This window comes from Protobothrops mucrosquamatus, unplaced genomic scaffold (assembly GCF_001527695.2).
Source record: "Protobothrops mucrosquamatus isolate PMUCROS unplaced genomic scaffold, P.Mucros_1.0 scaffold680, whole genome shotgun sequence".
NCBI classification, from domain to species: Eukaryota; Metazoa; Chordata; class Lepidosauria; order Squamata; family Viperidae; genus Protobothrops; species Protobothrops mucrosquamatus.
In genome coordinates this window covers 35,530-49,984 of record NW_015386967.1, presented here as the reverse complement: position 1 = coordinate 49,984, position 14,455 = coordinate 35,530, and the positions used below count along the sequence as shown (strand labels likewise).

The window sequence follows — 14,455 nt, the reverse complement described above, 5'->3', positions numbered from 1 at the left end:
TGGTTGCTGGAATTGGGTATGTCTAGTTTAATGAAGAGAAGGACGAGGGGGGACATGATAGCAGTGTTCCAATATCTCAGGGGCTGCCACAAAGAAGAGGGAGTCAAGCTATTCTCCAAAGCGCCTGAGGGCAGGACGAGAAGCAACGGATGGAAACTAATCAAGGAGAGAAGCAACCTAGAACTAAGGAGAAACTTCCTGACAGTTAGAACAATTAACCAGTGGAACAACCTGCCTCCAGAAGTGGTGAATGCTCCAACACTGGAAGTTTTTAAGAAGAGACTGGACAGCCATTTGTCCGAAATGGTGTAGGGTTTCCTGCCTGAGCAGGGGGGTTGGACCTCCAAGGTCCCTTCCAACTTTATTATTATTATTATTATTATTATTATTATTATTATTATTATTATTATTATTATTATTATTATATGGCATAGGGTCTCCTGCTGGAACAGGGGGTTGTACTAGAAGACCTCCAAGGTCTCTTCCAGCTCTATTCTGACCAAAATATTATATGCTTCCTATCTCAACATGAGACGCTTTCTACATGGAGCCCCCTCAAAATTCTATCAGGTACTTTCTAGTAAAAACCTACCTTCCCAATCAGGTGACTTTTTCAATTTAATCAGGGACTAGTATCATTTTATCTGTTGGGTTCAGTCTAGAACAGTGGTGGCGAACCTATGGCACAGGTGCCAGAGGTGGCACTCAGAGCCCTCTCTGTGGGCATGCAAGCCGTTGCCCCAGTCCTAGGCCTTCAGCTGGGTTTTATAAAACCTTTTCGCTTTAGGCCACCGTTGCCGTGTGCAAAAAAAAAAAAAAAAGATTCAATCAATCAGTCAATTTCAACTTCTCGTGGGAAAAAAAAATATCTTGCAAAGTTGGAACTGATTGATTGAACTTTTTAGTCCCACCCAGTCTTTCGTTACCATCACAACCACACCCACCCAATGGTCCACGCCCACCCAATGGGCCACACCCAGCCAATGGGCCACACCCACCCGGCACCCGACGATGCATAAGTGGGTTTTGGGTTGCAGTTTGGGCACTCAGTCTCTAAAAGGTTCGCCATCACTGGTCTAGAAAATGCTCTTTTCTTTTCTCTGTGGGTGGTATTCCTCTGCTGCTTGAAGAAACTAACACAGGGAGTTGGAAAGAAAGGGGCAATAAGAAGAGATCATTCATAATGAATGCTTAAAGGTACAGATTTAAGGTTGGCAGCTCCCCTGAGGGCTTTTGAGGTGTTCTGATGGAATAGTCAACATTAGAGCTGCAGAGGGTTTTTGCTGTCCCTTGAATTCATCCCAAGTTATCACAGCTAAACATAAAGCACAGAGAACAGTTGGTAAATAGAATCTGAATTCCCTTTGGAATTTGGCAAAGAGTCATCCTAGTTTTCTAATAGTTTTTTTTTAATGCAATATAGTCTGTGTCCATCTGTGTTAGCAGTGGAAGGACACCTGTTCTTCCGTCTCTCTTCTGTTTGTAGTGACCATGCCACGTTATAAAAAGAAGGAGGCAGTTGGAGCAAGGATACAATGGGATCCTTTGTGCCAGTAGCAAGCACACAAGGAGGTTGTTTTGAAGTTTAAAAAAAACAAAAACCTACTACCTCAAATTTCAAAGCAACCCCTTGGTGAACTTCCTACCAATGCAAAAAGTTCAGTTGCTATCCTTTCTCTTTTGTATTATAAAGAACACTGTTCTTTTGTCAGGAGAATGATATAAAAGAAAAAAAGAAAAAAAAAAACGATTAGAGGCAATGTATGGAAAACAACCACACCTTCACTCTCAAATCCCAAGCAAAATGTTTTCAATGCCTTTGAAAGCAAGAGGGGGGGGGGGGAAAGATCTCTCATAAATGCCCTGGTTCTCTGATTCAGCCTGGCATTATTCGAAATGCCCAACATATTCACTTGCAAGGGGAGGGGGGAAATTGCACAATCCTTTCCTTTCCATTCTCTTCTCCTGCCAGTGATTTGGGGAACTTCCTGCATTTACATCTGAAGACATGACCCACGGTGCAGGATTTTGAAGGTTTGTTGAGGAGAAGTTTGATTTGCATTCTCTCCACAATTTATAGCATCTTTTTGCAAATAGGCTGAAGAAGGATTGGTATAGATAGCAATATAAGTAGGTTTTGTCTCCTTGGATGAACAGAGGAAAAAAAAAAAGCTATTCTTGGCCCAAGAATAGACTGACCAATAGAGGGTATGCTAACATTGTTATTGCTTTTTTAACAGCTTCCCAAACTGTCCAAACAATAATATTATTATTATTATTATTATTATTATTATTATTATTATTATTATTATTATTAAGTTGGAAGGGACCTTGGAGGTCATCTAGTCCAACCCCCTGCTCAGGCAGGAAACCCTATACCATTTCAGACAAATGGCTGTCCAGTCTCTTCTTAAAAACTTCCAGTGTTGGAGCATTCACCGCTTCTGGAGGCAGGTAGTTCCACTGGTTAATTGTTCTAACTGTCAGGAAGTTTCTCCTTAGTTCTAGGTTGCTTCTCTCCTTGATTAGTTTCCATCTGCTGCTTCTTGTCCTGCCTTCAGGCGCTTTGGAGAATAGCTTGACTCCCTCTTCTTTGTGGCAGCCCCTGAGATATTGGAACACTGCTATCATGTCCCCCCTCGTCCTTCTCTTCATTAAACTAGACATACCCAATTCCAGCAGCCTTTCCTTATATGCTTTAGCCTCCAGTCCCCTAATCATCTTTGTTGCTCTTCTCTGTACTCTTTCTAGAGTCTCAGCATCTTTTTTACATCGTAGTGACCAAAACTGGATGCAGTATTCCAAGTGTGGCCTTACCAAGGCATTGTAAAGTGGTATTAATACTTCACGTGATCTTGATTCTATCCCTCTGTTAATGCAGCCCAGCACTGTGTTGGCCTTTTTGGCAGCTGCAGCACACTGCTGGCTCATATTTAGGTGATTGTCCACTAGGACTCCGAGGTCCCTCTCACAGTTAATAATATGTAACATTTGCCTGCTTGTATACACTGGTCATTACAGAATATTCTTCAGTGAGGAGGAATACTTCATAGAAAACATTGCTAGCATTAATGTGGGTATTTACCAAAGATGAGCTTTTAATCCCAAATGTGGTCAGTGCTGAATCATTTGGTCAGTATAAACTTAGCAGTTTGGAAGAGGTATCTGTAGCTTACCTGCTCAGCACTGGCTTCTCGTCATTAACTGGGTTAACCTTAACTGAAATGGTTTTTGACACTTTATGTTTCCCATCCGACAGCTGGATTGAAAAATCATCAGCTAAGCTGTCAGAGTCATCGTGTAGATACACAAGCTTCAATCCTGAAAGGTAGAGAATATAGGTGGGTAACAAGGAAAAGGAGGGGAGAAAGGAAAATTTATTTAGATTTATAAATTTATAAGTGCCTCACATAATAAATTGTCATATTTGTTGTTGCTACCAAATTAGTTATTGTAATTAATATTGCAATATGGCGATATGGCAACTAAATGGCAAAATATTGTCAAACTAGAACCCAACATTCCTTAAGTCAACTGTGTTTGAAAATATAGGAAATTGGCTTGACTTAAAGATTTACACAATAGATAAAATCCTGAAAAATCCTTCATACAGTTTATTCTAATTTGATCTTTATTTATTTTATTAATAGACTATTTTAATTAATGAACTGAGGAATCTTTTATTAATAGAATTCCATTTCATTTATTAATGTTCAATTTAGTATTCTATTGCCCATTATTTGGAAATTGTTTCAAAGAACCAACATGGCCAACCCTTACCATTTTTTAAAACCTCCATGGAGAAACCATCCACCTGAATCTCATGGTACTGTTGACTAATAATTGCCTGCCTGTAATGGAAAATATTGTTGCCATATACTCCCTTAACAAGAAACCCATGGTGGGGCTGTTGAAGGACAGCAAACATGAGGATATCTTCTGGTACATCCAAATCAACAGCATTGATTACAGATGCATCCAACTCTTTCATCTGTCCCTCTTGCACCTGAATAGTCAACAGAAGATAAAAGTCAACTCTTTTACAAAATGAATGAGAAGAAATAAAACTCTCAGGTCTACTGATCAATCAAATATCACTCAGTAAATTACCATTAGACTGTTCAGTGTAACAAAGGCTTTCTTCTTTTTAATTAATACAAGTGAGCTCCAAGATTTAGAAAAAGAACAAAATGCACTTTTCATAAAGGGTTGCCCGCCCCTGAGCTTTTTTTGTATGTCATTTCACATACACACAAAGAGAAAGAAAAAGAAATGTACTAACAGAACAGACTCGAAACAGGTAAAAGCAAAGAGAAAGTGGAAATTGGCACAAGAATGAGAAAAGCAAGGAAAGAATGACAAAGTACATTTTCATTCACAACTCATCTGCAATATCTACACTCATCTGGGATTGGTATCATACTTCTGGGTTCCCACGACATAACTGACCTCTGTAACTCAGCCAATTAGGAAGGTTGTAGAGACGCAATATTTAGTCTGCTTTTTCCATTGGTCCTCCATTCTCTCCTCCCCAAAGTTAAAGCAACACAAACAAGGCTTCACAGAAGTTTAGGTGCACACAGGGGATGGGGTAACAAAAGGACCAAGAAATAAAAGAGCTCTGCAAGTGTTGGGTGCAGGTGAATGATACAACTCAAAACGTAGGATGGTAAAAAGGCAAGAGGTATAAATAAATTATTGTGAAGATAAACATAACACAATATTTTGCTCGACATGGTTGCATATACATGCACATAAGATCAGAGATGGAAAAAATTTGACAGGAGACTGTAAAAGCAAAGATCACTATATTGCCTTGTTAAAAACGGTCCTTGGGACACCATTTCCTTCCTTACTGTAAAATTCCTTGCCATGAGTTTCGGTTCTTCATCATTGGTTGGGTGAATTAAGACATAAAATGGGGTCTCCACTGAATGATGCTTTCCATCAGTGACATACAGCATAAATTGGTCTGTAGTTGGTTCAATTCTCTTGTGCCTGGTCTGAACATAGTTAATATGCATCTTCCTCACATTTTCCATTTGAAATGAAGCTAGGCATGTTGGGGAGGGAATGAAAAGTAATGAAAATGCATATTTCTACCCTTAACGAAAATAACAGTACAGATAACTAACAAAACATATTCAATGCAAAGAAAAGGTTACAGAGAAATAAGAGAAAATTCTTTATATTTACTACTGGAGCCAATGTTAATATCAGATAAATATGGGAAGTCACCTTCAACTAGTCTCACCACAGAATACAGTGAAATCCACTAACAAGAACATGATAGATAACAAGCCCAACAGGCACCTATCAGCATATACAATAATGGCATGACACCCCAAAGAAAGTACCAACTTTCCTGTACTTAAAGACAAGTGGCCCTTCCCTGTAGCACAGACCTACCTATACTTATTCCTGCATTGCTTTTCTCAAAACCAGGCGATGGCAATATATTTTCTATGTACCCAAACTGGGGAGGGGATGTTAAAACAAACTGTAAGTCATCTGCATTGGTGTCTAGATCGGTGGCATACAAGTGTTTACTTGTGATAGCTGCTGAGGCACCCTCCTGCACAGCAAACACAAGTCCTGCAAAAAAAGAGAAGGAGAGACCAAGAAAGAGAAAGATGATTACTGTTATTTAAACATATTAAATCCCCATGGTACTTTAGGCAAAAAAAAATACAACTAGTAATTAATGAGGAAAATTCTCCTTCAACCACTTGGTACCATTGTTTTCCAGTCAGACCAATGACTCTTCTTTCTCAGCAAGAGAAGAAGGAAGGAGGAAAAACACACACTTACAAAACAATTTTGCTGATAAGCTATTCAGAATGGTTTATGGGTTGCTCAAGATGGGTTGTTACCCCTGTTTGTCACAGCATTAATTGCCTGAAAGCTATTATGAATTGCTCATAATGAACCATTTTTCATGCATCAGTGCTTAATTTCTCTGCTGGGACAATCCTTCATTTTCAGAACATTGCCTGGATGATAGACAGCAAATCACAAATTTGCCCATACATGAGTTGTTGAAATGTGGTGTGCTTGCGTACAATACTGGCAAACCAGCTTTATTTTGCAAGATGTGGAAGAGCAATAAAGAAATATTAATTGGGACCACTGCATAACACTAGAGCTCATTCCGGCAAAAATAGTCATAGTATTTAAGACTCACATGTAATTTCATTCACAAGAGAACTCTTGTTTTTAAATGCAATTTTTTTTCAAAGTCCAGTTAAGAAGCCCAATATAAAAACTTTTAATGAGAAACTTGTGTAGGGAGTCTTATCTTGAATTTATAATTAATGCCTAGTAAAGTTTAGGTACTTAATAAACAATTACTAAAAATAAAGCAATATGTATAATTCAGTTTTATCCCTATAGATTCTAAAGTAAAATCCTAAATATGATCAGTTTTCATTTACCGATTTAAAAGTTTGTTGTTAAAATTAAACCAATATTTAATCTTTTTACATTTAATTGCTATATTAAATATATGTAACGGGCTATTTAATTTCAGAGAACAAAAAGCGATTCATGTACTTTTAATGCTTTTTTTGATTATTTATATTCTAAATATGTTTGTGTGTCTATGTCTGTGTCTGTGTGAAAACCACACTGAATTTTTTTAAAAAAAAAAAACAACCTTCTTGGAATATGTTTCCCCTTTACCTTTCCAACTTAATTATTGTAGAGACGTTTCATTACCCAGAAAGCATTTTTAAAAGTAGCCTCACCTGCAAACTGAAATAGTAAAGTTCTTTCTGTTATTTGGGTTTTGTCCAGCATAGCTAGAAATCTCAGCTCTCCAAACACTGAACCTTTTTTAAGGAACTGGCTTCTGAGTTGTAACTCAGCAAGATAGAAGAAAGTCATACGCAGCAGAAGGAAGATCTGCCTTGTGAAACAGCATTTAAATCCTGAACTTCTTACTACTTTTCCAATACAACAGAAAGCCATTCTTCAACGCTACGGGAAGCAGCTGGGATGTGTAAACATAAAAGTTATCTGGTGTCTGCAAACCTACTGCTTCCTATCTTGCCAACTTGTGTTTTTTATGTTACCCTTCCAACTGCGGTTATATATCATACCTCACATTTCAAAACTGACTTGAACACAGACTTTGAACAACAAAAATAGCAACTGGGATTGATTCCTACAACTCTGGGCTACTGTTTGTTCTTCTTTGTAGTTAGTTTTCTCCGTGCCGAAAAGACCAAGGCTTGTAATTTCACGTAATTCCACTAAGTCGCCTAAATAAAAGAGTGTTGACAGTGGAACAGAATGTGCACCGAAAAAGTTCTGCAACATTTGCATGAGAAGGGCTAAGTCAATTTACTTTCATCTAGGAGTTGCATTTATATTTGCCACAGTAGTCTGGATTACACAGTGGCTGAATTGATGGTCTACTTTATAATAGAAACCACATTCCTGTAGTATCTGCTGGAACTGAAGTCCATCTTGGATAAACTCAATAAAAATTGCTTGTGAAAAATTGGGTTCCACACTACAGCATTCAAATGCAATTCATACAATCATATTGGAATTTAATGACAGTACACTGAGCAAAACCCCAAAGATTTTAGCAAATCCTAGAGTGGAGTCCTGATTATTTTTCTTTGTAACTTGTAACACAACCCACATTTGTCGTACAGTAATTCTGGCTATTGGTCAGCCTTGCAGTGGCATAAGAAATACGGATTGTGTTATGAACTGAATGTATGAATAACTGACTATGGGCATCCTTCCAGGTCCTGTAGCCCAGTCAAATTGGTACTGGCCTATTTGGCATATCACCAGGGCTTTTTTTCAGCCGGAACGCGGCGGAACCGCGTTCCGGCACCTTTTTCCGGGCCGGCCGCACCGGAAATAGCCCCTCCCAAATTTTACTTGCATTCCTGTTCTCTAAAGGGGCAGTCCTAGGGTTTGATGAGGGCGTGGCCAGGTTTGAGTTCCGCCACCTTTTCTCCGAGAAAAAAAGCCCTGCATATCACTAATGATATTATCTAAAAGGACAATGCTTTTACAGGTAGTCCTCGACTTACAATCACAATGGAGCCCAAAATTTTTGTTGCTAAGTAAGACAGTGGTTAGTTGAATTTTTCTCCATTTTACGATCTTTCTTGCCATAGTTGTTAAGTAAATCACTGCAATTATTAAGTTAGTAACATGGTTGTTAAATGAATTTGGCTTCCCCATTGACTTTGCTTGTCAGAAGGTTGCAAAAGGTGATCACATGACCCTGGGACACTGCAACTGTCATAAATATGAGTCAGTTGCCAAGCATCTGAATTTTGATCAAATGATCGTGGAGATGCTGAAGTGGTCGTAAGTGTGAAAAGTGGTCATAAGTCCCTTTTTAGTGCCTTTGTAACGCCGAACAGTCACTAAGTGAACTGTTGTAAATCAAGGATTACCTGTATTGATGGTACTCTACATAAGCTTTATTGCTCCAGTGGTACAGATACAAATGAAGATGTCCTCCATCTTCTACATTCTGTCTAAGTTTTAAATGATAGAATGTGGCAATATGAATGTGGAAAGAAGAAAATGTTTATCTATTTTACTATCTCCTAAATTTTGCGTATGTTTACACAATCATCATGCCCAATTAGACAGACATAAAAAGCAATAAAAATGTTACCAGTGGCAATGGATGGTGGCTGGTTGTCAACTGGAAATATTGTAATATTAATATCATATACTGGAAAGGATTTATGATATGGTACAGGAAAAAATGGAGGTTTATCATCACAACAGGCCTTTACATCAGGACCAATTTCATCATCCAACACAATAAATGTAAGAACATCAAAGATAGGAGCTAGGCCAATCTCGCCACCTGGGAAAACAAGATATACAGATGAAGTATATGATATTTTGCAGCATTGGCTATCAAGAGGATGTATGAAAATTATTTTCAGCAATAATTATGAAATCATGAATAATGAAAAGAAGTTTAAGAAAAATGTCTAAAATTGTGATGCAGCAATAGTGCAGTATCTATATTTTTGTGCTGAATCTAACAATCACAAAACTATCAAAAGATTCTGCACACATCTTTTCCATCTAACACAAACAGAATAAATATTCTGGGGGTGAGAAATTGGAGAGTAACCAATTGTTGTCTCATATAAGAGATTAAAGTAATTTAATATTTCAGCATTTTCCTAAGGGCTATTGTAACAAAAGATAGTCAAACTTAAAAACTTTGGATGTCCCATTGTATCATTGTAGACATGTTCCATCAATCCTTTGGAGAGAGAAAAATAGATTTAAAAAGCGCTTCAGTTCCTGAGTTAATATTCTCCTTAACAAATCTCTTATATACATGAGAAAGTTTGTATCTAAATTCATTAGCAAATTTCATTGTTGAGTTCCTAGACCTGATTCAGTAGTGCAGTTTCTGATCTAAAATACTCTTCTTAATGAACTACACCCCTTCCGACTGTTAAACAGAATGGTTACAAAGCAGATGTAGAGAGAACTAAATCAGATCAGTCAGCTTTATACATGATGGGTGATTTTGAGAGATTTTTACCCAACAATTCTTCAACAGGACTCATGAGGGACTCTCCTACCAGCATTTGTCATCAGTGAATGTACAAGTCTAATTATTTAATGTCATCTGCTTTTATGTCATGGAGACAGGTATCATAAACTCTCTCTGTGTTATAATATTGATAGCTCAAAAAGGTGATACACAAGCAAAATGGAAGATTTATTTATATAAATCAAATGTTTATCTATTTTGCACCTAACTGCTATTGTTTGATACTTTTCATTTCAAGTATCTTGTATTTTCAATAACAGAAATATCTGGTATCCGTCACGTGAATATTATGTAATAGCCATATGTGCTGCAGTTCTTTGTGAAATGGGACTGTCATGCTTTGGAAGCTATAAATTTAATAAATTATTACTCTAATTAATAAAATTAATGATCATTCAGCATCAATTACAGCATCTGTCACCTGAAGTCTAGCCATATTAATCCAAAGAAGCCATGTGCATCCTGACCAATATTTTAAACTATTATTGATTACATGCAACTTTCATCTGGAAGAATAAGCAAGAATAATTTTGCAGAATTGCCAAAAAAGATAGTTACTATTCAATTTACTTCTGCCTAATGTCTTATGGCATTAAATTTCTTCTTCAGGGGCAATCATTACGAAGGAGAGACATTTAAAAATTTCTTTGCTAATTTTCCCTCTGGTGAAAGAGAGTATATTTTAAGGAAAAAGTTCATCTTTTGATAAGAGAAGCAAACTTTCTTGAAGGAGTAAATTAGTGGCAGAATCTGCTAACAGGTAATAAATTGGAGACTAAATAAATCTATTAAATATTTCTTGAGCACAGTTCAGTCTTGCTTAGCATTCAATGTCTTCTTTGTTTTTCTGTGTTTTTTCCCCCTTGGAAAACACAATATATTGATTTTCAGTTATAGTGTAGCAATGTTTTATAAAAACAAAAAGAAATCAGAGAAAGGCCATTTCCAGACATAGCACAGCCATTTTTGTGCCACTCAAAAGGAATCGCAAGGAGGAATAATTTTCAGGATACCAGTAAAAACCCAGGTCTCTATATAGTATCAGCCCTATTGGATAGACAAGGCTAAGAAACCAATGCCAATAAATTACTTTTATTAGAACAGCTATAGGAACAGAATCTTGCATGCCTGAATATGCTTCCCTCCTCCTTCACTTTATCTTTGTGTGAATTAGGGAAGATCCTGTTTGAAGCATTTTCTATCTGTCTTGTGGAATGTGCTTAAGCCATGTTTGTCTGATCACTGTCTTGGTAATGGATCTTCCCACTGTAACTCAAGGCCATTCTCTGTGCCTTCTACAATTAGTCCCAAGTTTGTACTTACTTGTATGTTCATATGTCACTGTTCCAGAAACAACATCAGCTTGAAGAAAGCGATCTATCACAAGTCCGCCTCTCTTCACAACCCCATACTTAGAAGATCGGGCAACCATGAACATCAGCTGCATGTCTTCGCTATCTTTATCAGTTGCACAGAGGTTCTCTGAAGTGATGGGCACCGCCTGTCCTTCTGGACACTGTATGAAGGGAATGAGGTCAGCATTCATCACCGGAGGCTCATCATTTACAGGAATTACCTAGAAAAAAAATATTTTATTTATTTATTTAAACAAATGTATATGGTCATCCAACTCATACACAGTGATTCCAGGCAGATTGCAACATTAAAAATCCACAATCTAAAACTCCTAGCACCCCTATGCATGAACAGAGGATTGCTTCCAGTTATATCACGTGCCACGGAATTTCTAATTAGTTAGGTTATCACGTATTCATTTTATATCCCACCTTTATTAGTTTTATAAAAACCTCAAGGCAGTGAACATATCCAATATATCTTCATCCTACCACTTTCCCCAGAACAACAACCCTATGAGGTGAGTTGGGCTGAGAAAGATTGATTGGCCCAAAGTCACCCAGCTGGCTAGACTAGAACTCACAGTCTAGCCTAATGCCTTAACTTCTAGACCAAGGGTAGGCGACCTTGGCTCTTTTATGACTCGTGGACTTCAACTCCCAGAATTCCTGAGCCAGCATGGCTCAGCTTGGAAAACTCTCCCTTTCCCCTCAGCATGGCTGGCTCAAGAATTCTGGGAGTTGAAGTCCACGAGTCATAAAAGAGCCAAGGTTGCCTACCCCTGTACTAGACCAAACTGACTTTCTTTGTCATTCCTCCCTGTCTCCTTGTACAGTCTAGAGATCTACTTTAGAACATTGGGGGAAACAAAGTATAGGTCTGAGAGATAAATGGGAGTTTCAAGAGAAGGTAGGAAAGAAAAAAGCAGAAGTCAGCCTATAGTGAATCTCTGTGAGCAAGCATGCCTCAGCTATAACAAATATCTGAAAAATTCCTATTAATGTTCCTACTAATTCCTCTTCAAATATGGAAAGAAATGGGCAAAAAGAGGGGGAAGAAATTTTCAGATTACATAGCCAGCACATCTGTTGTGGTTATAAAGAGTGAGTCGCATGCTTCACACATGGACAATCCTAGGATCAAAACCTCAAGGCAGAAAGTAATAATCAGCTTCTCAGGTAAAAGTATCTGAAGTTTTTCAAACAATTTGCAGATTGCATTCCATGGGATAACTGTTTGTCATCCATACATGTTAGCCAATTTAAAAAAAAATCCCTGTAAAGAAAGAAGCTTTAAGAATGGAAGATAGGAAGGAAAGCAATAAAAAGTTAAGTGGTTCCTTCCTCTTTTTCCAGTTTGTTGTTACTCCACTCATTGCATTTTCTACATACTATATATGAGTGAATAGATGCGAAAGTTGGACCATAAGAAAGGCTGAATGCAAAAGAATTGAGGCCTTTGAACTATGGTGCTGGAGAAGACTCCTGCGAGTCCCCTGGACGGCAAGGCGATCAAACCGGTCAGTCCTAGAGGAGATCAACCCCGACTGCTCTTTAGAAGGCCAGATCCTGAAGTTGAAACTCAAATACTTTGGCCACCTAATGAGAAGGAAGGACTCACTGGAGAAGAGCCTAATGCCGGGAAAGATTGAGGGCAATAGAAGAAGGGGACGACAGAGAATGAAGTGGCTGGACGGAGTCACTGAAGCAGTAGGCGTGAGTTTAAATGGACTCCAAAAGATGGTAGAGGACAGGAAGGCCTGGAGGAACGTTGTCCATGGGGTCGCGATGGGCTGGACACGACTTCGCAACTAACAACAACAAAATATATGAGCGATCACAGATTTAAAGGGCAAAAGCGATGTGGTGTGATGATGGGTATGCACATAGGCCCTGTGAAGAGCACCTCAAATGAAATGCCTCTTCTCCTTCATCTTTGTAACTCAGATCTCTGCGCAGTGCAATTCGTGTATTACAGAGATGCAAGTCCTCATGAGCCAGGAGGCAGACTACCTGCTTCCCACTTGAAAACTGATCTACTCTTGAAGTGTTTTTATTGAAACAACCTGAAGAAAAGCACAGCACCTAGATCAGGGGTGTCAAACTGCCGGCCCGCGGGCTGGTTTCATCATACCGGAGCCGCGCCCACCCCATTGCCGGCAATGGCAAAAAAGCTCCGATACGTTGCGTGGCGTCACGTGACGTCGCGAGTTAGACATCTCTGACCTAGATGGACAGTATATGTGGTTGCACCACGCTACAGTTAGTTATCAACTTACAATTGGGACCAGAATTTTCGTTGCTAGGCAAGATGGTGATGTAAGTTGCTCCTGATTTTCTTGCCACCATTGTTAAGTGGATCATTGAAGTTAAAGGAATCATGCAGTGATTAAGTGAATCCAGCTTCTCCCACTGACTTTGTTGTTGAAAGTTGGTTGGGAAGGTCGCAAGCGGCAATCACATGACCGCTTGCTGCAACCATTGTAAATACATGCCTGTTGCCAAAGTGCCCAAATTTTGATCATGCAATTATGGGGATGCTGTAACAATTCCAGTTTTGATGACTGGTGGTAAGTCACTTTTTTTTTAAAGCACTGTGCAACTTTGAATGGTCACTAAGCAAATGGTTGTAAGTTGAGGACCACCTGTATGTAGAATTAGCCTTTTATTCATACCTCTAAAAAGCATAATCTACATATTTGGCCTGACATTTTCCTGTTATTACAACAAAAAGCAAACTTTTTGAAAAATCTGATAATCTGTAAATAATCTAGGAATGTTAACCCAAATAAAATGCAGCATAGGCTTGGTTTTCTTAAGGGGCTTTTGCTGAAATCACCTTTTCTGACACATTGCATTTTCTTCATCATTTAACTCTAAATGAAATTCATTCCTGACAATAGGGGATAAGATGAACAGGTGCAGATGTCTATCAACTCCTACATATCAAATCTATTGCCTAACAAATACTGTCACATAAACCTCTAAAGTGAAGAACAAAACTCTTCCTGTCTCTGAATTCCCAGTGGCTGAAACCAAGTGCAAAATCCCTCTGACAATTTCACTTTTCCACTGGACGGGTGTTTTGAGGAATCTTACACTGACCTTCACATGGAGGATGAATTCGAAGGAATTGATGCCATCTGTAGCCTCAAAAAGAATACGATCGTGTGGAAACTCTGAACCATTATGGTGGTACCTATGGGAATCAAATGATAAACCCAGGTTTGCAAGATTGCTACTGCAACTATTGGCACGCCAACTGCTTCAATAATGCACTAAATTCCGTATACTGTCACTAAATTCAGTGATTTCTAAAAAGAGCTAATATATCCCATTCTTCACTAAGAGGCATCCATGAGGAGGCATGTCAAAAAAGTAAAGATATCAGATACAGCTGTAAAAATCAAAGCCTCCCCATTTTTTTTTAGGAATAGAACTTTAATGACATGGCCAAACCCACCATATTGACCTCTCTCTCTCTCTCTCTCTCTCTCTCTCTCTCTCTCTCTCTCTCTCTCTCTCTCTCTCTCTCTCT

At 38.5% G+C, this 14,455-nt stretch overlaps 1 protein-coding gene across 1 annotated transcript in view; it reads right to left on the bottom strand.

Annotated features, from left to right (window-relative positions):
• FREM1 (FRAS1 related extracellular matrix 1) overlaps positions 1-14,455 on the bottom strand; it is a 78,703-nt gene that overhangs the window by 41,425 nt on the left and 22,823 nt on the right. The window contains exons 14-20 of the mRNA XM_029284522.1: positions 14,023-14,116; positions 10,886-11,138; positions 8,654-8,851; positions 5,410-5,595; positions 4,857-5,053; positions 3,781-4,006; positions 3,177-3,321 (exon numbers count right to left, since the gene is read on the bottom strand). Coding sequence (XP_029140355.1) covers positions 3,177-3,321; positions 3,781-4,006; positions 4,857-5,053; positions 5,410-5,595; positions 8,654-8,851; positions 10,886-11,138; positions 14,023-14,116 — 1,299 coding nt within the window. The remainder of the gene's footprint in view (positions 1-3,176; positions 3,322-3,780; positions 4,007-4,856; positions 5,054-5,409; positions 5,596-8,653; positions 8,852-10,885; positions 11,139-14,022; positions 14,117-14,455) is intronic.